The sequence below is a fragment of the Lepus europaeus genome, chromosome 9 (genome assembly GCF_033115175.1).
Source record: "Lepus europaeus isolate LE1 chromosome 9, mLepTim1.pri, whole genome shotgun sequence".
NCBI classification, from domain to species: Eukaryota; Metazoa; Chordata; class Mammalia; order Lagomorpha; family Leporidae; genus Lepus; species Lepus europaeus.
Window position 1 is genome coordinate 6642170 of NC_084835.1, and position 21619 is coordinate 6663788.

Below are 21619 nucleotides of genomic sequence, written 5' to 3' on the forward strand. Positions count from 1 at the left end.
CAGTGGTCTGGGTCCTCTATGAGAAGGGCGGCCACTCCCGTCCCAGCAGGTAAGGCAGAGACCCCAAGGCCAGGAGGCCAGGGAGCAGGACGGAGGCCAGGAGTCTGCAGAAGCCAGAGAAGGGGAGGGGAGCGGAGGGGCTCTCCCCAAGCCGGCAGAAGCAGCACAGCCTGGTCTGTGCTGTTCCGAGCCACGGAGCTGGTGGTCACCAGTCACAGAAGAAACAAAAACCAAGACAGCAACCCGTATGCAGCTCGTTAGCTTCCCCCACCCAGGACCAAGCAGGCGGGGACGAGAACAGTGAGGCAGGCACCTGACAGTTGAACAAGGAGCCTTTACGTGAGAGGGAACGCTGCCTCTGGCTGGCAGACCAAGCCGGGACCCTCAGGGCTGGCCCACCTTCCCCAGCAGGGGCCCCCTCAGCTTCCACAGGCCCCTGGGGTGCAGGGAGGCCCTGAGCGCCTCCCACACTAAGCCTGGTGGCTTCTGTCCCCTGACTCTAGTGACGCGTTCGTAACCACCTCAAGCGCCTGCCTCACCCAAGGCTGTGAAGGCGAGGACCAGGCCCAGCGTGTGTGGCTCCTCCATGGACTCCCCATGTGCCAAGAACCCACCTGCAGCCTCCACACACGGCAGTCACCGCCGGACCCCCAGCTCCTCCCAGACAAGGGGGCAGTGTGACAGCCGGGCCAGCCACAGCCTCCCAAACCATGAGACCAGAGCCTCCAGGGAGTCTCCCAGCCCCGGAGTTCTGAGCACCAAGGTGGACAGCCCTTCCAGGGTGCACTCGTTCACCCAGCATGCACTGCGGTTACACCAACTTCACTGACACACAGGGGCCTTTGGATGGGTTTTGTCTCGGCACTCCGAGCGACTGTTAGATGCTGTTCGGGTTCCCTCCTCCCCAAAGTGTGCTTAAAAGACTCAGACTCTCACAGTCTGGGGGGCTGGCTCTCTTGGAGCCCCCTCCTGGCTGCTGCGGCAGCTGTCTGACCTCAATCGAGCTGGCTTTGCTCTCCGTCTTGTCCACGTGTAGATTTCCAAGTGAGACCATCGCCGCTGCTGCTTCACCCACGGGAAACCGATACAGTCAGACAGACGGACGGAACGTTCACGTGCAGGGTACAGATCCTCTCTACAGAAGGGGACTGTGCACCTCCTGTCTGCGAGCCCCTAGGAAGGTCCCCTCCATGCCGGGATGAACCAGCTGCCTCCTGGGACAGCAAACGAGCGGTGGGAAGCCGTCTCGCCTTAAATACATAACGGTCTGAAATGTCAATCAATCAATTACAGGTGTTGTGAGGGCCAGCACCACCCCATGGACACTGGACACCTAACGAGACCCATCTGCTGTAACTGTAACACTCCCCGGGACTTCTCCCCGGAAGTCAGACGGGCAGGAACTGGGCCCGCCCTACAGGGAAGAAACGTCAGCAGACATGAGTGGAGCAGGTTCTTGTCTTCCAGCAAGAAGGAATCCAGATGTGAAACAGAGAGGCGTGGTCAGCAAGGTTTAATGGGGGCAGAAGGGCCGGATGCCTGGGGCCGTCCATTCACAGAGGGAAGCCACGGCAGCCTGGTTTCACCCAGAGAACACACCTGGCAGGCCAGGCAGGCAGCCAGGGAGGAACTGAGAGCTGGGGCGCAGTCTGGATTCGGACTGGGGCTCGGAGAATGGGGTCCAGCCCTCCCCGCCGTCTCTCCTGCCCTTCGTCCTCCTCCAGGACAAAGGGTCTGTGGTGCATGAGTCAGGTCACATGGCCACCTGCTGCCCGGGCACCTTCTGGAGGAGCCTGGCTGTGCAGGTTCTGTTGCCTTTATGATCAGGCTGGGTAACCCATCCGGGCCGAGCAGAGAGGATTCTCGCGGGGGCTTTCCTTGGGGAAGGCTCAGAGCACCTGCAAAGTTCTCAGGGTCTGGGCAGGACGGGGCTGCGTCTCGGTTTTCCCCAGGTCTCCACACACAGAGGCTAATTTCTCACTTCCCACGGAACACAGATGCAACGTCGGCTTCTCTGGCCTTCTGCACCGGAGAGCCACTTCTCCCTGAGTTCCCAGCCCTAAGATGAAGGCGCTGGGCCCGGGAGCTTTCACGTTCATTTCCAGCTTGAATGAGATCAAGGGAGGCAAAACAAGGACCACAGTTCGCCCTAATCCCTCAGACAGCCCCGGGCTGTCCCCTGATGGGAGAGAATCAATACCTCCCAGAGCAAGCTCCCAGCATTTCAATATGGATAAGGATAATCTGCTAAAGGCATTAACAAAGCCCTTGAAGGCACAGGGAAGACACAGGGGGCACTCAGCACTGGGACACCTCCAGACACCCAGACACCTCCAGAGGAGGATGTTTGGGTCTGATATGTGTGCTGACACCAAGGTTCAGGGCAACATTAAGTTCAAGTTCAAAGATCGAAGACTTCAGGTAAAGTATGAAACAAAAACCGAGAAAGCTTTCCACAGCCTGGCCCCTGCTGATGCTCCTCCTAACATCTGCTGGCTGGGGATGGATGCGAGCAGGAGGGGACACATCCGGTTCCCAGAGACAGAAGAGCACGCAGCGCTGTGACCGGTGAGTCTGCAGGTCACCACGCACCTGAGCGAGTGACTGTCACCCGGGCCTCGTGAGCTCACGCCGGGGATGGCAGTCGACCCACGCGTTTCGGGGTCAGCTGAAACGCAGACAGAAATTGAGCAAAGGAGGAAACTGCCCTGAGAACAAGCTGCCCCGAGACAGCCTGCAAAGCACGGAGCAAAAACAGCTCCCCCACCAGGTCGGCCCGACTCTGGGGAGGCGCAGAGGGGCTGGGCCAGCCCTGAGCAGCCCTGAGCTGCGACGGCACACGGCCTCGCTGTTCCCAGAAAGGGCCTCCTTAAAATTCACCCACGGCCTTCTTCACGGCAGACGCATCTCTGAAGCTGTCTGCAGCCAGTCACGCTCCAAACACAGCAGCCAACGCGTGCTCACTGGGTCACGACGGATGACGATTTACCGCCGTGGAACAGTAAGTCCGACTAGAGCTGGACCACTCTGGAACCCTTCCAAGACTCATTAAAAGTCCCTGGGCTTCTGTCTCCCTGGTCCTCTACAATTCTATTAACCTCTTCCCAGAGCCCGTTTATTTCTGTCAGTGGCTCCAGGGCACCCCTGACCTGAGATCTCTGCCTGCTCAGCAGGATTCCATCCACGCACTGAGGGTGCACAGCAGTGGGGACACGGAAGGCAGTGCCACCACTCTGTGAACACCACGGAGGTGTTAGTAAATGGCACGGTCCTGTCTGTGGCGTGACTTATGTCCCAGACACCATCCTAGGATCTAGCCCCCGCCGCCATTGCTATTAACCAGGTGACCAGATGGCCTAACACAGGTGTCAGCTCCACCCCCACTTTAATGGAATTCGCTGTTCCTACTTCCCTGCCCCCACCCCGCCCCCCAGCAAAGGTATCACAGGACCGGCTTCCCACACAGGTGCGCTCTCTGGACCTCTCTCCCTCTCTCCCGATCCCTCTCGCTCGACTCCCCCCCCACTCTCTTTCCTTCTGCCCCAGGCCCATCGGGCTTCCCCCACCCGACAGTAAACCTTTCCTCCAACCCCGCGTCTGGTGTTTTGTGGCGGCCTTACAGAGGGTGCAGCCAGAAGTCTTGGCCATGGGGAGGACGCTATGCTGGGGAGAGACAAGCGATCAAAGAGTCTGAAAGAGCAACCAAACAGCCCAACTTAAAAGCGGGCAAAAGACTCCCTGAGGCATTTCTCCAAGGAACGTATGCAAAATCCCAAAACCTGACACTCTGAGCACAGACCCCATGCCACGAGAGAACGGTTCCACGCTGTCCAATGTCATGCAAACTCATTGTCAGGCTGTGGTACGGGCACAGGTTAAACATGAATGAAGTCTGTGTTTAGGCGTAGGTCCCCCACCCACTTCACTGTCCATATGCCAGTATTACAAAATCTGAAAAAGTCTGCAATCTCAAATACACGTGGCCCTGACCGTCTCAGGCAGGAGATGCTCAAGCCGCAGCACTGGGCAGGACAGAGATGCCCCGGGCCCTGCCTGCTCTCCCCTCTCCCCTCTCCCCGGACGAGCAGGGCAGTGAGGGCAGTCCCCGGGGACGGCACCCTTCTCCATGCCCACTGTGGGAAGCAGACAGCAGCAGCCCCGCCGGGGTAGAGAAAATACCTAACTATAAGCCAAGTTCAAGTGCACAGATGTTTTAACTTTGAATAACATCATTGTTTTTTCTTACTGCACAGTGTTTGCAGGTCACAGAACCACAAAGAATTTTCATCCATGGGTAGGAGACCCACTGAATACATTTTGAAGAGATATGAGATAAAACAGTTACTAATTAAGACCTAAATGTTTACTCAACACATGACTTGGGTTTGGGGCCTCAGCTACCCTGTGAATGAGTGAACCAGGCTGTAATGGGGTGCAGTCAGTGCGAGAGATTGGGGGGAAGCAGGCTTGGGGGGGGGCAGACGACGACACATTAAGTGTGGGACGCCTCCTAGCCACGCGGACAGGTCAGCCGCCGCTCTGAACTCAGGGAAGAACGTGAGAGCACGGGACTCAAAGCCCAGGGAGCAGACCCCGTGAGAGAAGGAGAGCCAGGGCCGGAGGGCTCCAGGCGCTCCACATCCCGGGACAGAAGAGAGCGGAGAATGGGCGGTGACAGAGGGAGGAGGAAGCCAGAACCCGGTCAGTGCAGTGGACAGGAGAGGCGAGGGGACAGTTGGCACTGGCCATGGGATCTAGACAGGACCAGAGAGGAGACAGCACACAGTGGCCAACGAGGGGCAGTGCAAAGTGTGGCATCACAGAAATGAGGATTGGGGGCGGTGCAGGGCGGGAACCCTGGGAGAGAGCGGGGGGCGTGGGGCAGGAGGGCAGAGCTGGATGGGGAGGAACCAGGACAGCAACAGGCGGCCTGGGAGGCAGATGTGGTCTGAACCATGTCAGGGTGCACAGGTGGATAAGGGCTGGGGACCCCATCCTCTCAGTGTCACCGGGGGGCTCAAGGAGTTCAAAGCTGCCTTTGCCCTTAACAACCCCACGCCTGGACCTTAGGGCCACAAATGAGAAAGGAGAGGAGCCACTCGGCCTTAGGTGACCTCACTGCTGGGTCCCCGGCGGCAGCCAGCAGCTCAGTGGGGCGCTGGATTTGCCAGGGGTTACACTCCTGGTGGCATTCAGGCTTCCCTCCTGCGCCCAGGGCAGGGGGAGCAGTCACCAGTGCAGGGCAGGTGAGCAGACTGAGGGCGGCACCCAGCATCTCAGAGCTCACTGCATCTGTTTTCCCACCCACTGAAAGGATGAACACAGTGATGGCTGCAGTTCCCCACCGACATGGCAGGTTCTGGTTCTGGTTCCAGCGCGGTACTGACAGGGCAGCCCCAGGGCAGCCCCAGCCCAGCGCCAGCCTGGCCACCGACGCCCCCGGAGGCTTCTGAACCGAGCTTCAGGACCCTTTAGTGCCCGAACGCCGATGGAGATGGGGGGAATGGCACCAGCGGGGAGGGGCTCTGGGCAACTCAAGGGCGGCCCTTGGCGCACTGCACAAGGGGAGCAAAGAAAGGCAGGAGAAGCAGCAGGGGCCCAAGCCCACTCCTGCCCAGCTGCCCTCGCCCCAGGAAGGAGCGGCCGCGGGGCCACTGTTCCTCCATGGCAGCCGCACGCCCACAAGGTTGCTACACTCAATGAGAGCTTTTCCCAGCCCCCTCCCCCGCTTACTAGGTTGTTCGGCCATCCTGCAGGTGTATGGCTGGCAGGCTTCACTTTTGCCCTACTCTCCTTATCTGTGAAACACAGGGCCCTGTGATCAGTCTGTGGGTCAACACTGACAAGCCCAGAGCCCAGCATGTGCGACACCCTAAATAAATGTTAGCTATGGCTAGGAGCTGAGAGTTATCACCTCCCTGATCCATCTGGGCTTGGCTTATCGGGTACTTTCTATTCTTTCATGCTTTTCATGAGCTGATTTGCTAACCTCTTCTGCCCTACAGTGGCCTCATCAGGTCTCCTTCAATCCCTTTCTCTGGCTTGGGAAATCCTGTCCTGTGTGTGTTCGTTAGCAGTTACCCCTCAAACTGCAGAGTGAACCCCTCACTCCGAGCGTCAGGTAGGTCAGTACCACCAACCCGACACAAGGGCTTCTGAACGTCTTCACTCCACACTGCCTCTCCCACAACCCCTATCACTGTCCAATGTCTCGTTTCCACCTCGTCTTCACCCCCCCCCCCCGCCCCAGCCCCCAGTCTGCAATGTCTCATTTCCACCTGGTCTCCACCTCCCACCCCAGCCCCCAGTCTGCAATGTCTCATTTCCACCTCGTCTCCACCCCCCGCCCCAGCCCCAGTCTGCATTTACCTAAACCTGCCGGCAGTAATGAACTCAACACCACCCTCTGGGCTCACGGATGGCTGCTGTATCTCACTACTTTCTTCGGTGCTTCTGAACAGGCTGCCAGAAGGCCTGGGTCTCTCAACACCCTCTCCTGCGCAGGGAAGCGGAAGAGACCAGCTTAAACCCACCCAACCCGCAGGTCATCAGCACGCTCTCCCTTCACTCTGCTAGACAGACAAAAACAGGAAATGCTCCTGGACAGGATGCAATTTTCAGGAATGTTCCTATGCTGCTGCGACAAGCAAGGTAGGAAGCCTCTAGTCAGATCACAGTCGGCCTTGGGTTCCGCCAGCACAGCTTCAGGCGAAGCCCCACTGCTTTCTGTAAGTTTTCAACCTAAGTAACCCAGTGCCACGTGTTGAAAACAGAAGACAAGTGCCTTCGGTAGATGCCAAGCTTTGGGAAACTTAACATTCATGCTGCCGAAGCAAAAATGTTCTCGGCCGATGTCCTGTAGAATCCGAAGGCCTCCCTCGAGGCTGCCTGGAGGACCGTGGGTAGTTAGGGCTGCGTAGAAGTCAGGCTGCTCGTAGAAGTCAGACCCGCCGGCCGTAAGCACTGCCACGCGGGGTCCCGGGGTCTCAGCTCCGAGTTTACGGAGTCCCAAGGCTGTCACACGGGGATCAAAGATACGCCCAGCCTGCTGCCACCTGGCTCCCACTCAAGTCCAGGCGCTCACACCAGCGTCAGCCTTGCGGCCTACTCGTCAGGCATCCAAGCAGCTGGGCTTCCCGGGGCAGCTCTGGGACCTGGCCCACAAAGCCTGGGCATCAAGCACCAGGAAGTGGGCTCGAGTCACTCCTGCACGGATCTTTGTCTGCTTACAGCTCTGTAGAACAGCCTCTACTTCGTCCCCTTCCACTCTGGGCCCTGCGCTCCGACAGCTAACCCAAGTCCTGTGGGGGCTTTGCATGTGCTGGGAAATACCCACGGTTGAGCTCCAACAAATTCTGTAACGTCTGTAGTTTTGTGGTTTTTTAGAGTTTTTACTTATTTGGGAGGCAGAGAATCAGAGACAAGGCAGGCTCGCGTCTTGTGGGTCGCACCCTAGAAGCGTGTGATGGCAGAGACCGACACCAAGAGCCAGGAACCCACCCAGGTCTCACAGGTGGGCGGCAGGAACCCAGCCACTCGAGCCATCGCTGCTGCCGCCCAGGGCCTGCGCACCGGCAGGCAGGTGCCGTCAGGAGCAGCCAGTGCTGTGCTGAACAGTGTACTCCCCCCTGGGACGCGGCCTCTGAAACCCGAGGCTAGACCACTAGGCCAAATGCCAGCCCCTCGTTCATTACTGCAAACTTACAGACACTCAGTACTTTAGAGTTTAACACTTAAGACTCTACTGTTTCTAAAACCTGGCCATATATTTTATTAAAGGTTAATGTCCCAGTCATTCCGTTTCTGGAATCTAACCTAAGGAAGCGATCATGTATATGGAAAAAACTCTGCGTACCACAATGCTACTTCAAAGTGATTTATAACAGGGAAAGGATTCAACGTCCAAGAGAAAACCATGTCCAACGCGGCACCTGACCCAAGGAGCGCTGACATCGAATGTGCTGTGAAAGGAGTGTAGGCGTGTGCACGTGTGTGCGCAGGGGGGTCCTGAACAAGGCGCAGCAGCGCTGCCTCGTGCTGTCTCACCGACTGCAGTTGCAAAGCTGCAGACACACAGGCCCCGGCTCCCACGAGCCGGCTCCCACGAGTTTTCGAATGCTTGTATTCTGGAACCTACGCTTCGGCAGAACACCAAGGTGGGCATTTAGCCTAGCAGCTGCGACCTGGGTTAAGACACCAGGGTCCCAGTCCCGCCTGGCTCAGTCTCGGGTGGGCATTTGGGAAGTAACTCTGTCTCTCTAACATAAAATGTACAACTCGAAAACAAACAAAACGCCACATACTGGGTAATTTATCAGCAAAACGAACTTCTTTCCCATGGTTCTGGAGGCTCGGTGTCCAAGGTCACACGTGTCACAGCAGGAATTCACCTCATTTTCCAACTGATGTTAGTCTCCCCTTCGGAGGAGGGGCAGGGTCCCCTTTCGTGCACTTCTTGAGACGCCGCCGTTGTAACGTGCAGGCCTCTGTCTTTTAACTAAACTTGTTTCTAACCACCATGATTAACCAGAGGTCAGGAGAAGGGCGGCCTCTCTCCTGGGAATGAACTTGGCTGCCCTCTGCCCGCCTAGGGATGCTGCAGGCACAGCCGGTCTGCTCACAATGTAACCGCTGCAGGTCCCGCCTCCTAGGACAGAGCATCAGTGACGGCAGCCGTGGCAGGACAGGTGAGGCCGAGCATGGTGGAGCAGACATCAGGAACCATGTACACAGGTGCGGTGCTGTAGCAGTCCCTGTGGCCGCCATGAACATCAGAATAGCCCATCAGGAAGTGCATGTACCCACGTAAGGCAGACAAGGAGGCTAAGACCACAGACAAGGAAACACCCCTCCGTTCTGGGCTCCGGCTTTTGGACAACAAATCCCACCTGGGCCTTATGCCGGCATAAATAATAGACTATTTGTCTCTTGTCTCTGCACACGAATCCTGCTACAGTAACGGCTGAGGAAGGAAGGGGAGGCAGGGAGGGAGAAATGGGGAGAGGAGACAGGAAGAGAGAAGAGGCGCGAGGAAGCCTGGGGTCCAGGTGACTCCACACTACCAACCTCCCTCCCGTTCCCGCGTGGAACTCACAAGGACCAGAGATGGACGTGCAGAGGGAGGCGGGGCTGCAGCAGGGTCGGCATCCCGGGCAGGGTTGGCCGGGGCCACAGGACAGGGAGGGGTTGGGGGAGGCCGTGAGGAGCACAGCAAAGCATCCAGGCACAGAACGGCCTGAGGCCCACTGAGAGCTGGCAGCACCTGGGGTAACCCATGAGGTCTAAGTGTAGGAGGCGAAGACAGCAACGTGGGTGCTAACACCGCCTGTGCGTGTCGTCCGCACGGCAAAAGCCGAAGGAAGCAACCGAGCCGCCCCTTCCCGCGGGCGGACGCCGAGCGGGTGCGGTCCAGCTCTCTGCCTTCTCCCAGGCTCTGGGGCAGCGTGGAGACCACTGGGACGGTGTCAGTGCGCTGACCCCTCCTGGACTTCACTCTCCATCCTGCAGGGCTGAGGCCACGCAAGTCTTCCCTGGGTGATCTGCCCCACGTGGCTCCCAGCGTCTCACCTGCACCAGTGGTTCTCAAAGCGGGGTGCAAAGAACAAGGGGGCAGAGACGAGAGTAGAGGGGCCCCTTTCCCACGCCACACAGGGCTCACGGGCACCCCCGCCCGCCACAGCCACAGGAGTGAGCTGACTGCCCTGAGGGGTGGGGAAGGGGTGGAGGCGTGGGGAGAACAGGCAGGAACAGCCACGAGCCAAGGGAGGATTATACGGCCAGCGACAGGGGAATTTCAGAATCCAAAGTTCAACAGGTTCAGCTCGGTTCTGGGTCAGTGTACCTGAAGGAGATGAAGGCCCTTTCCTTCGGCGTGTGTCAAGTGGAGGCTCAGACCAAGGCTCAAGGCCCCCAGGCCGCAGTCCCAGGAGCACTGCCATTTCAGACTGGACGATTCTTTACGGTGTTCAGAGGCTAAATTGTCTCTTGCCCTTTAAAAGAAGGCATGGTGGGAGCCAGCGCCCTGTGTCTCAGGATGTGGCTGCGTTTGGGGGCAGGGTTTGCAGAGGTACTGAGAGCAAAAGGAGCTCAGACGGCCGAGGCTGAGCAGCAGGGCTGGTCCGAGACGGCGCGGCCAGGGCACGGACGCAATGCAGAGTCCTCTTTGGAAAGACGCAGTGGGGAGGGAGAGAGGCCTCGGGCTTCCGGCCCCGGAACTCGGACAAAGGGAACTTCCGCTGTCTGCAAACTAGGACGGGGGGTGGGGGTGGGGGGTGTTTATCGGCATCCTGGCCTGGTGGCAGCGCCGCGCCCCCACCCCCACTTATGACAGCCACACCCTAGCACAGGGCCCCAAGAGGCAACATCTTCCTGCCTGCCTCCAAGAGCCACCTTTAGGTGCCCTTGGGTCACCTGTGCGCGTCCAGGCCAGTGACCGGCAGATAATTAAGTAGACAATAAAATATTTACTGAATGAAGTCATGCGCTTGGGTCCCAGTGCTGGGCCTCCTCCAGCTCTCTGTGCTGCAGCGAACGCTGACGACTTCCGGTTTGATTGATCACGGGCTGCACAAGCTGAATGTCACAAGCAGTCTTCAGTTTGGCGTGACTTCGGGCAGAGTGGCGATAAGAATGTCGCATACTGTTCACTCTGTTCTGTCTGGCCTCGCCAGGGGCCTCAGGTCAGATCTGCCCGGCAGCTCAGACTCCAGGAGCGTCTCCTTAGGGCACAGCTCAGGAGTCTAGCGGGTGACATGATGAAGACGAACTCTCCTACACCCACCTGGCAGCTGGGGAGGGCCGAGCTGTCGCGGTCGCGGTCACCTGCACGGTGGGAAGACGAGGTGGCAGGATTCGCACCCCCAGCACGGTCCTGGATGAGCAGCTGTAGGATCTTTGCATGAGCTCAACCCTTCCCTCCTGGCTCATTCCTCAGCGGGCAAACCAGAGGGGAGGGGGCGGGCCCAGGCCCCTGCGTCCTGCATAGAGCCCGGCTTCCCACACGCAGGAAGGGAAGGGGAGGAACATCACGCTTTCACCAACCCTGCCTCTCCCTACTTCCTGTGACACGCTGTCTCCCATCGCCTGTCCTAGGCTCACGCAGGAAGATGGAACCCCTGACTACCCCAGGGATGGGGAAGGGGGCACCTACCTCACGTGGCTGCTAACAAGGCCTCGCTTCTCACGGACTTCTTGCCTCAGAGGCCGCCTTGGGCGGGGAGGTGGTCTCTGGTGGGCCTATTTCCCACATCGGGAGACCCGTAAAGAAAACAGAAGGAAAACGCTGACCTTCAGCGGCACCGAGACTGCACACATGACCAGAAACCCCACGTACCGGAAAGCCAGTGCCGGCGGAGACGTCCCTGAGAGGGAAGGCTGAAGGCTGCCCCGGAAGCCCGGATCTGCTGTGCTCACGCTGTGCGAGCACCGCCCCAGCTGCCGGCAGCTAAGCTCACGTGTCAGGGCTGTGCAGGCGCGAGGGGACACGGGCTCCGAAACGCCAGACACACACATGACTGACCTGTGCCAGCCGTCTGTAGCGTGGACGTGGCCACTCACAGGACACTGTTTGAAGGACTCTGTCCTCAATGTTAGGTATGTGTGCGTGCGTGTATGTGTGTATGTATGGAGCACAGAAACAGAAAGAGCTCCTCCACGTACCTGCAACAGCCCCCAGCCAGGACCAGGGCACGCGGTCCAGGTCTCGCGCGTGCGTGGCAGGGAGTCAGTTGAGCCATGACTGCCGCCTCCCCGGGCGGCTGGAGTCAGGCCCCACCAGGGACCGAGCTCTGGCGCTGCGATGCGGGCATCTTGTCCCCTGGGTCTACGTCTGCTGCCAGGCACATTACTTCACACTGATAGGAGACCGTGCACTTACGAATTCCATTTATTGTACGCTCTCATTTAGTAGCTGGTAGTCAATACCCGGGGTCTGAAGGACTCGACTGAGCCCAGGGGGAAGGTACCGACAGCAGCCATTAAGTGCCAGAGGACAGACCCAGCATTTCAAAGTTATTGTGACTTTACCACTACTGGGACTTAAACTGTGACAGTAAGTTCCTACTCTGAGCAATGCTGAAGACAAGTGCCTAACGGCGACATCCAACTCGGGCAACGGCCGTCCCGCAAGGGCTGTGACGGGCAGGCTGACCGGCGGCGTGGCCAGCGGCGGGAACGAGCACCTCCTGCCCGACCCCCACGGGCGCTCCCCTCTCCCCGACCGCATCTGTCAAAGAGGGCAGAGTGGCGTAAGAACATCCTCAGAACTGGAAACCAAACCCAGCCCCCAGCACGGTGCCGGCCCTGCACGGCGGCCGGGCCAGGGCTGCCAGTGAGTGCAGGCGAGGCGTCGGGGCAGCAGGCGCCTGGCCCTGTGCAGCCGGTTTGTGGCTTTTGTAGCCAGTTTTCCAGAGAAGCAGAAAAGAATGCACATCAGTCACCTGCAGTATTCAGAACAACATCTCCCCTCGGGCTTTTATAGACACGGGACCTGCTACGGCACCAGCGCCAGCGAGGCCGGGAGGGAGGCCTAATTCCTGTTGCGCTTATTTCTCGGCTCGACCTCTGCGCTGCTGGCTGCTCTTGCGCGGCGACTCTGTCTGGGGCTGATGTCCACGTCCTGAGGATCGTTTCTGAAAACAGAAGAAATGACATCTCAGAGAGTACGCCCCATCCTGCAGCAGTGTCCACCGGTAAGCGCGCCAAGCACGCATGCGCTCACGGAAGCTCTCGCAGCCCCAGTCGCTGGTGGGGTGGTGCTCAGCAGCATCCCCAGGGGACCCCGAGCAAACAGCACAGTCATTCTCCGAGAAGGCTTGCAGAAACCTGGGGCAAGGCAGGGGCGGGGGGCTCCTCCGCGTTAACAAGAAGGAAAAGGCAGAGTCTACCGGAACCATAACCTTGCCGACCCCACCAGAGCTGAGGCTGTCAGGTAACCAGAAAACAAAACCCAGGAGAAACAGGCCTCCAGGGAAACAGGCCACAGGATTCTCCACGTCCGGCACAGCCTTGGGGACACGGTGGCTGTGGCACAACGGGGAAGACCTAACCTCCCAGACAGCCTGAAGCTAGGGCCCGCCCGGAGGACCCTGACACCAGGAGGGGCCGCCGGCACTTGCGAGCTCTTCCCCAAGAGCCTCCACCAGCTGCCCAGGCAGGGCTTGGGCCAGAGGCAGGGGAGTGCCCACTGCTGCGACCACGACCACGGGGCAGGCAGACGGCCACACATGCTTGCCTGCACGCTCCTTCCCCTGGAAGCAAAAGCTTGAAATCTCTGGGGGACGAACAGGAAACTCCCTGGCCCAGGGGGCTCAGCAAAGACCCACAGCTCCAGGAAGCGGAGGTAACACGGGTCTGGCTAAGAGGGGAAGGGGGCACAGGTGAAGACTCAGCCCAAGAAAAGCAGAGGAGAAGTGCTGCCTGGAGAAGGGGCAGATGACCCCACCCCCACACCAGGCGGGGCTCTGGCAGGGGACCCTGAGTGTGTGGGATCATCGGGTCGGGAGAGGAGGAAGAAGGGGATGGAGGGAGGCAGAGCCAGCCCCATCTCTAAGATCTAGGTGCACAGGGTCTCTTCCGACTGCAGCTAGACTGACAATGGAGGAATGCAGCTGCGCACCATGGGCCTTAGACTAGCAATGACTATTTTACTATGCGAAGTCCTCTCCTGGCAAAGCTGGACAACACGACCAAGAGATGGGGAATTCAGCAGACACAGAAATCTGGGGTCAAGTGAAAATGCCGGGAAAATGCACGGTATCAGAGTTGGCAAACGCCTGCAATGGTTTCACCACTACAGCACGCAGAGCTGATGCAAACTGCTGAACACCAAAGACAGGGAGCCTTGGGGGACACGGAGAAGGAGACCGCACTCAGGACGACAGACACAGCAGGCTGCTCATCAGAAACCGCACTAGGTGTGAGTACTGAGGGAATCGCACGCCTCGCAACAATGCCTCTCCAAGGTGAGAACTAGACAGACTTCTCCAACAGACGCTAGCATGGAGGGGGTCTTCAAGAAGTTCATGGAAAGATGCACACTATGCAAAAACCGCACACGGCCAGGCATCTGACCCCACACAATACCGCCCCTTGTTTCTATCCCACACTGGTTTCCAGGAAGCAGAGGTAAATGGTCTGGCTAAGGGAAGGCACAGGGAAAGACTCGGCCCAGGGAAAGCTGGAATTCCCCCAGGTGCACCGCATTCCACTGGCCAGTCTGATTAAATGGCAGACATCCAAGTTTGAAATTAGTACTTGTTTTTGGAGGGAGTGCCTGAGGGCAGCCATGGTACCGTCTCTCCTTTGTCCACACCTGTCCATTGGGGACAGGAAAGGCATCTGGCGGGGATGGCACGTCTTTCCACAGGAGGTTCCTCGGCAAGGGGAAGGGGCAGAGGTCTGATCATGGTCAAAGCCATGTGGCAGAGAGCAGTGGACCCAACCACCCGTAGGCAAACTGGAAGGCACCTGTAACAGGCTGGGAGCGTGCGGTCAGGGCGTTTTCCCTCCCGCAGGCACTGCTCTCATGCCTTTCCATGCCCCCACAACCTACGCGCTTCCCTCCACAGGGTCGGTGTTGCTCTTCCTTCTCCTCCCCTAAGGTCAGCCCCTTTCCACCAGCTGCAGCTTTTTTCAACCAATCCCTGCTCTCATCCTGCCCCTTACTCAGAATGTCAGCTACGGGTCACAGGAGCGTCTCTTCACCAGGCAGCGCTGAAACCACTAGCAAGCCACACCACAGACCTGGATGCAAAAATCTACAACTTCCAGAACTACAGAGAAAACCCTGGTGATACTGAATAAGGCAAAGGACACAAAAAATACAAAACATAAAAAAAAAAAAACTAATATATTACACTTCACCTGAATTATAAATTGCTCTTTGAAATACACTATCAAGAAATGAAAAGGCAAATAAGGCTTTCGTCAGAAAGATCGGAGGGCAGACTGTGGGGAGCTCTGCCCTGAGCACTCGCTGAAGACGGCTCTTCAGGACCGTCAGAAAGCCAGGGACCTTCCCACGTTCTGTCTCCAGGAATCACGCAGCCACCCCCCAGCCCTGCAAGGCCAGGAGAGCAGAGGCGAGTAGGACCACGGTCCACCAAGCCCGCAGGCCCATTCTGCTTGAACCTGCCTGGCTCTCCTTCCGCAAAGATGAACACCATGAGTTCACACCCACGCACCACAACTTTTTTTAAGAGTTATGTATTTATTTGAAAGGCAGAGTTAGAGAGAGAGAGAGAGAGAGAGAGAGAGAGAGAGAGAGAGAGACCACGACTTGGTGGGCTGTGGCTCCCTGCTGCTCCTATGTGCTTTTGCTTCTCATCTTTAATTTTTAAATTGTTTTTCATTATATTTTTGCTTCGTGTGTTGGAGGGCTCTTGTCAGATTTATACATGCTTCAAAGGATTACATCTTCTTGACAGATCAACCTTGTTAGGCATTATAAAGTGTCACTGTCTTCATTAACCATTTATGTCTTAAAGCTGACTTTGATATTGGCATAGCCATGCCACCAGCTCTTCCAGTTACTGTTGGAATGAGATCTCTTTATCCTTATTTGCATCTTTCAGTCTAACTGTGTCTCCTGTTGGCAGAACACAGTCATTCTTTAAGGGAAAAGCCCTGCCCATTTGTGCCTTTTAATGGGATTGTCTAAATGCACTTATCCATGCCGCGGTTCCTGCCAAGGCTCACTATTGTTGTGCCACTTACTGCGGGGTGTCTATGTCGGGCCTTTTTGTTGTAGCTGCTCCTCTCTTCTGCATCACTGAAATGCTGCCTTACAGCCCGGGAGTTCCCTGAGCTTTTTTTTAGTCTATTTTTTTTACTCTGTTTTAAAGTTTCTTAGTGGTTGCCTTGGGGATGACAATTATATCAATCAGTAACAAAATCGAGTAGAAAGCCCATCAACACAGGTTTGCAATGATTGCCTGACTGTCTTTTATGCAGAGAGAAGAAAAAGGGTTACAAACACACACACCAGTCCTGTCTCACATATATTCACCCAGGGAGTCACTTGGTTGTTTCCTGAAGATCCGCTCGCCGTCCAGCGTCCCTCACTTCAGCCTCAGCACTGCCTACAGGACGGCGTCCTGGGGAGCAGTTCTCCCAGTTTTTGTTTCTCTGGAAAGAACTTTTCCTTCATTTCTGAAGGCCAGATCTATGGGATGCAGAATCTGACAGTCTTTCTCTTCAAGCACTTGGAACGAGCCACTTCCTGCCTCTGGCCTCCATCTTGTACTGAGAAACCAGCAGACTTCTTGCAGTAAACCACTTTCCCCTCTAAGACTTGCTCCGGTTCCCTCCTGAAAGCTTGGGCGTGATGTGCCTAGACACAGGCGGCTTCGCATTCAGACCGCGCGGAGCCTGCAGATTCCTGAACGTGCAGCTTAGTCCTTTTCACTAAACAGGAAGCTTTCACTCCCTATGTGTCTACAGCGGCTTTCTGCCCCTTCCCCCACTCCTCTCCGTCCGGATCCCATCCCGTGTATATTGGTGCTCAGGGTGTCCCAGGGGTCCCTGGGCTGTTCTTTATTCTTCATTCTTTCTTCTCTCCGTCTCAGACTGGAGAAGTTCAGCTGACCTAGCCTCGATTCATGGTTCTTTCTTCAGCCGGCTCAGAACTGCTGTCGAGACCCTTAGTGAACTTCTACTTCCAGTTATTTTACCTTTCAAATCCAGGAGTTTTTAAAAAATCACTTCTAATCTTCATTGGTCTTCTGTATTTGGGAAGCTACTGTACTCACACATTCTGTAGTTCTCTGAATGTACACGAAACGGCTGACCTCAGGACCCACCCTGCCCTGGTAGGACCACAGAAAGGACATCCTGATGTGTGGCTCCACTGCCTCACGGTGACCACACAAAGGACGGGGAGAGCAAGGGCCACCGTAGATAGGGCCAAGTTTTCCCATTGTTCTTTCTTCCTTTGTTTTCTTTTCTTTTCTTTTTTTTTTTTTTTTAAGATTTATTTATTTGAAAGGCAGTTACAGAGAGGCAGAGGCAGAGACATAGAGCAAGGTCTTCCATCCGCTAGGTCACTCCCCAGATGGCTGCAATGGCCGGAGCTGGGCCAATCTGAAGCCAGGAGCTTCTCCTGGGTCTCCCACGTGGGTGCAGGGGCCCAAGCCCTTGGACCATTTTCTGCTTTCCAAGGCCACAGCTGAGAGCTGGATTAGAAGTGGGGCAGCCATATGGGATGCTGGCACTGTAGGTGGCAGCTTTACTTGCTACCACAAAAAAACAAGACAAAACACAGCACCCAGGATTAGCCCCCCTACTAGGAGTACTTGAATTATTTATGCCCTGTATGGGGCAAAGGCCCCACCCACAACACCAAAGCATAATCAGTGACAAGCACAGGGCATGAAAGGGAAGCCACAGGCCAATGCTCAGCGCAGTAACAAAAACATCTTCAGCCAAGTATCAGCAGCCAAGCCCGAAACACACGAAGAGATCTAACACCAGGCCAAGTCAGGTTTATCTCGAGAACCCAATCTTGGTTTAACATTTGAAAAATCAATTAACGTAATTTATATTAGCCAAAGGGCATCTCAAATCTTAAAAGCCTTTGATAAAATTCAACACCTATTCATGTTAAAAATTCGGAATTGAAGGTCAAATATTGAATGCCTTCCTGTCAAGACTGGATACAAGAAAGATACAAGAAAGAAAAGGACACCCTTACAAAACACTTCTCAGTAACGTTGAAGTAATGGTCCTTACCAGCAAAGTCAGCAAGACAGGAGATACAGATGCATTTACAGATGCGACATGGCTATACACATAGAAAAGAACATTAAAACTATCAGAATTACCAAGTAAATTTATAAAATGTCTTGAACATAGCTAGGGCAACAAACTAATTTCATTAGTATTATATACAAGCAATAATCAATAAGAAAACACAAAACAAATATAAATTTAAGCATTAAAAAGTCACAAATATACAGAAATAAATATAACACAAGAGCTACATAACCTCTACACAAATACACCAAACATTAATAAGAAACAAACTTCGAGACCCTAAGCAAATGGATTAAAACACCCCATTCAGAGATGAGCAGTATCATTACAAGAGCTTCTTGAAACAACAGTGGAGCACGTCTTCATGACCAAGGAAGACAAACTTCTTATACCAGACGCAAAACACACCAACCACAAAGAAAGCTGAACTGGACATCATAATTAAGAATTTCTGCTCAAAACGGATCATGAAGAGAGTGAAAAACTGGCCATGGAAAGATGTTGCTGCAACAGAGACTCTCTACAGAGGACTCCCCATCCACTCCCACAGGGGGCTCCCCAACCACTCCCACAGGGGGCTCCCCAACCACTCCCACAGACAACAAGAGGTGAGAAAAGACAACGCGATTCATCAGAAGACGGTTCCAAGGTCTGAATAAAACGCTGCCCGAAATGTGAGTAGCCATATGAAAGTGCACTCCCTATAGTCACAAAACAGAGTGCAAATGTAAAGCAAGAGGAGACACCGCTGGATGGCCACTAGACCAAGTGCTAAGAATGTCCCACAGCTGAGACTCCCGCTGTGGACAGAACCTCAGTGCTGGCAGTCACTACGAAGACTGGATGGATGCACAGACTTTACTCAAAAATGCCACTCCTGGGACATACTCAACAGAAACAAATACACACGCATCAAAGGACACTGACAACCCCGTTCCCATCAGCCTTACTCATCCAGGCCCCAACTCAGAGCCACCATGTGTGCATCTATCAAGAGCGGCCTCGGGAAAACAGTGACATACTCACACAACGGAACAGCACAGACCAGGAGCTCTCACACTTTAGCAGGCAACAGCACCCCTGGGGCTTGTCAAAACACTCGGACCACACCTGCAGCAGGTCTGGGGGGTCTCGATGATCTGTCTTTCTGACAGTCTCAGCTGACTCAGAAGCTGCTGACCTGGGGACCGGACTCCGAGAGAAGCTATGAAAGTAACAAACTGCTGTCACACGCAGCGGTGGGAAGTTCTCACCCAGAAAATGTTGCCCAAAGAAGGGTGTCGAAGGACACCTCCCGATTCCAGTTATGGGAGCTCACAACCAGGCAAGATCACCCCCTGGGGATACAGAGTCGAGCTTAAGTCGTGTGCGTTTTCACTGGCCATGCTCCACGTCTAGATGCAGGTGGCTGCTACACAGGTGTCAGAGTCCAGCACACTGGTGGCCCCCAGGGAACCGTAATCCCGTCCTAGAATCTGGGGCTGATCCTGTAACTCACTCTCAGAGAGGCAGCAGCGGTTTCAGAAGTCTGAGAAAAGGGGCCCGACAGCTCTCACATCTGCACTCGGGGGAGCTGACTCAGCCTAGGTCCAATCTGCCTGACAATCCAGGCAGCTTTATATTAGGACTTGCCATCTACGGCAGGGACAGAAGTCACATGGACTGACCGGTAAGAAGGAACGGGAGCCCTATAGAATCAGAGCGAGCAGAGCCATGGTCTGCAGGGGTCAGAGGACGTGCACAAGGAAGCTCCTCCCGCTCCCGCTGTGGCAGAGGATGGCACAGCTGTGGGCGGCAGAGAACAGAGAACTGCCCTGCAGGCCGCAGGACACCGGGCACCAGCGATGCTGTGAGCGCTGCAGGGGCCTGGCAGGTGAGCACATGAGTGCCCTCTACTGATCATACTTAGCTGGACGAGGAAAACTATTTCAAGGGCCCAGTTCAGTGTTCACAGGGTAGGCAAACAGGGGCTGAATTTGGAGCTGAGAGGCAGTCAGCTGATCCCGGGCACAGGAGCCCCGAGCCTCTGCTCAGGAACTGCAGCTGTCCTGCTAAGACCACACGGACCATGCAGCAAGACACACGGAGAAGAACAAGTGAAGACTACAAGGGCAGAGAAGAGGAAGGAGTCCCCACCACCGCTGAGCAAGGCCAGGCCAAGAAGGGCTGTGGGTGAAGCTCCCAAAGGTGCAGGGTGGTCTGGTAAGTAGTAATTAAAAGCCATCCAGGGAGCTGGCATTTAGCACAGCAACCAGGACGCCACTTGGGAGGCCTGCATCCACACTGGTGTCTGAGGTCAGGTCCTAGCTGGTTTCCTGTTCTGGCTTCTTGTTAATGCGCAGGAGATCTGGCTGAGTACTGCACACCTGGCGTCAGCCGGCCCAGCCCCAGCTGTTACGGACATTCGGAGAGTGAATTAGTGGATGAGAGATCTCTGTCAATTAAATAAATAATATTAAAAAAAAAAAAAAAAACCTAGTGGCCGGTGCCGCGGCTCAATAGGCTAATCCTCTGCCTGCGGCGCCGGCACACCAGGTTCTAGTCCCGGTCGGGGCGCCAGATTCTATCCCTGTTGCCCCTCTTCCAGGCCAGCTCTCTGCTGTGGCCCGGGAGCGCAGTGGAGGATGGCCCAGGTGCTTGGGAGACCAGGAGGAAGCACCTGGCTCCTGGCTTTGAATTAGCGCGGTGCGCCGGCCACAGCGGCCATTGGAGGGTGAACCAATGGTAAAGGAAGACCTTTTTCTCTGTCTGTCTCTCTCTCACTGTCCACTCTGCCTGTCAAAAAACAAACAAACACCTAGAAATTGTTTCTTTGTAGTATCTGTTTCAGTTATATCTATTGCTCAAACATTCTCAAAAGGCATAAATTAACACGACCATGTAAGAGACCTGGGGAGGGCTCTGGGCCTAGAGGATCCACTCCTGGGTTGGCCTACTCCACGGCTGGCATTTGGCGCTAGCTGTCAGCAGGGGGCTCATCTGGAGCACTGGCTGGGTCCTCGGCTCCCCTCCAGTGGCCCTCTCTCTGCCCAGGGCTAGGCTGGGCTTCTCAAAGCACAGCCACTGAGCTCCAACAGGAAGCATCCCAAGACTGTGTGCTCTGAGGACGGGCCCTTCTGTGCAACGGCTCATCAAGCTGCTTCTCCCAGCACAAGGCCTACCCGGGATGAATGCAGGCTCAAAGGTGTGAATGCTGGGTGGCATGGCTGATAGGAGCCATCAGAATAACCCCAATAGCAGGTATATTCAGTCACAGAAATGCATCCAGCCCATTACCTAAGATCTGTCCACTTTAATGCATCTATGTTAAACTTCAGTTAACATCAGTTAGCATCTCTGCCAAAAGCAAAAATATTCCTGGATCTCCATTAGAAAATCTGACAGCCTGCAAATGCATGAACGACTTCTCACGGGGCTGAGATGAAATGCAGATATCCAACAGGGAACAGCATTCTCCCTTGTCCAAATCTGTAAGAATACTAAGAGCTATTTTCAGGGCAGGTGCTGAGGCACACCGAGTAAAGCCAATGCCTGCAGTGCCAGCATCCCATATGGGCGCCGGTTCAAGTCCTGTCTGCCCCACTTCCGATCCAGCTCTCTGCTATGACCTGGAACAGCAGTAGAAGATGGCCCAAGTGCTTGGGCCCCTGCACCTGCATGGGAGACCCAGAAGAAGCTGCTGTCTCCTGGCTCCAGATCAGCACAGCTCCTGCCATTGTGGCCATTTGGGGAGTGAACCAGAGGATGGAAGACCTCTCTCTCTGCCTCTGTCTCTCTGTAATTCTGCCTTTACAATAAATAAATAAGTCTTAAAGAAAAAAAAAAGCATGAGAGAAAGCTACTTTCTGCGTAAGATCCTACGAGATAA

The 21619-nt window shown here is 55.6% G+C and overlaps 1 protein-coding gene across 5 annotated transcripts in view; it reads right to left on the bottom strand.

Annotated features, from left to right (window-relative positions):
• Positions 1–7862: 7862 nt before the first annotated feature.
• The window catches only part of RAD18 (RAD18 E3 ubiquitin protein ligase), a 121154-nt gene continuing 107397 nt past the window's right edge, over positions 7863–21619 (bottom strand). For 3 of the 5 annotated variants that reach the window (XM_062200360.1, XM_062200359.1, XM_062200361.1), the window contains one exon: positions 7863–12629. In XM_062200360.1, the coding sequence (XP_062056344.1) occupies positions 12527–12629 (103 nt within the window). In that variant the 3' untranslated portion in view covers positions 7863–12526. The remainder of the gene's footprint in view (positions 12630–21619) is intronic. The other 2 variants (XR_009866743.1, XR_009866744.1) reach the window with 2 other exon arrangements.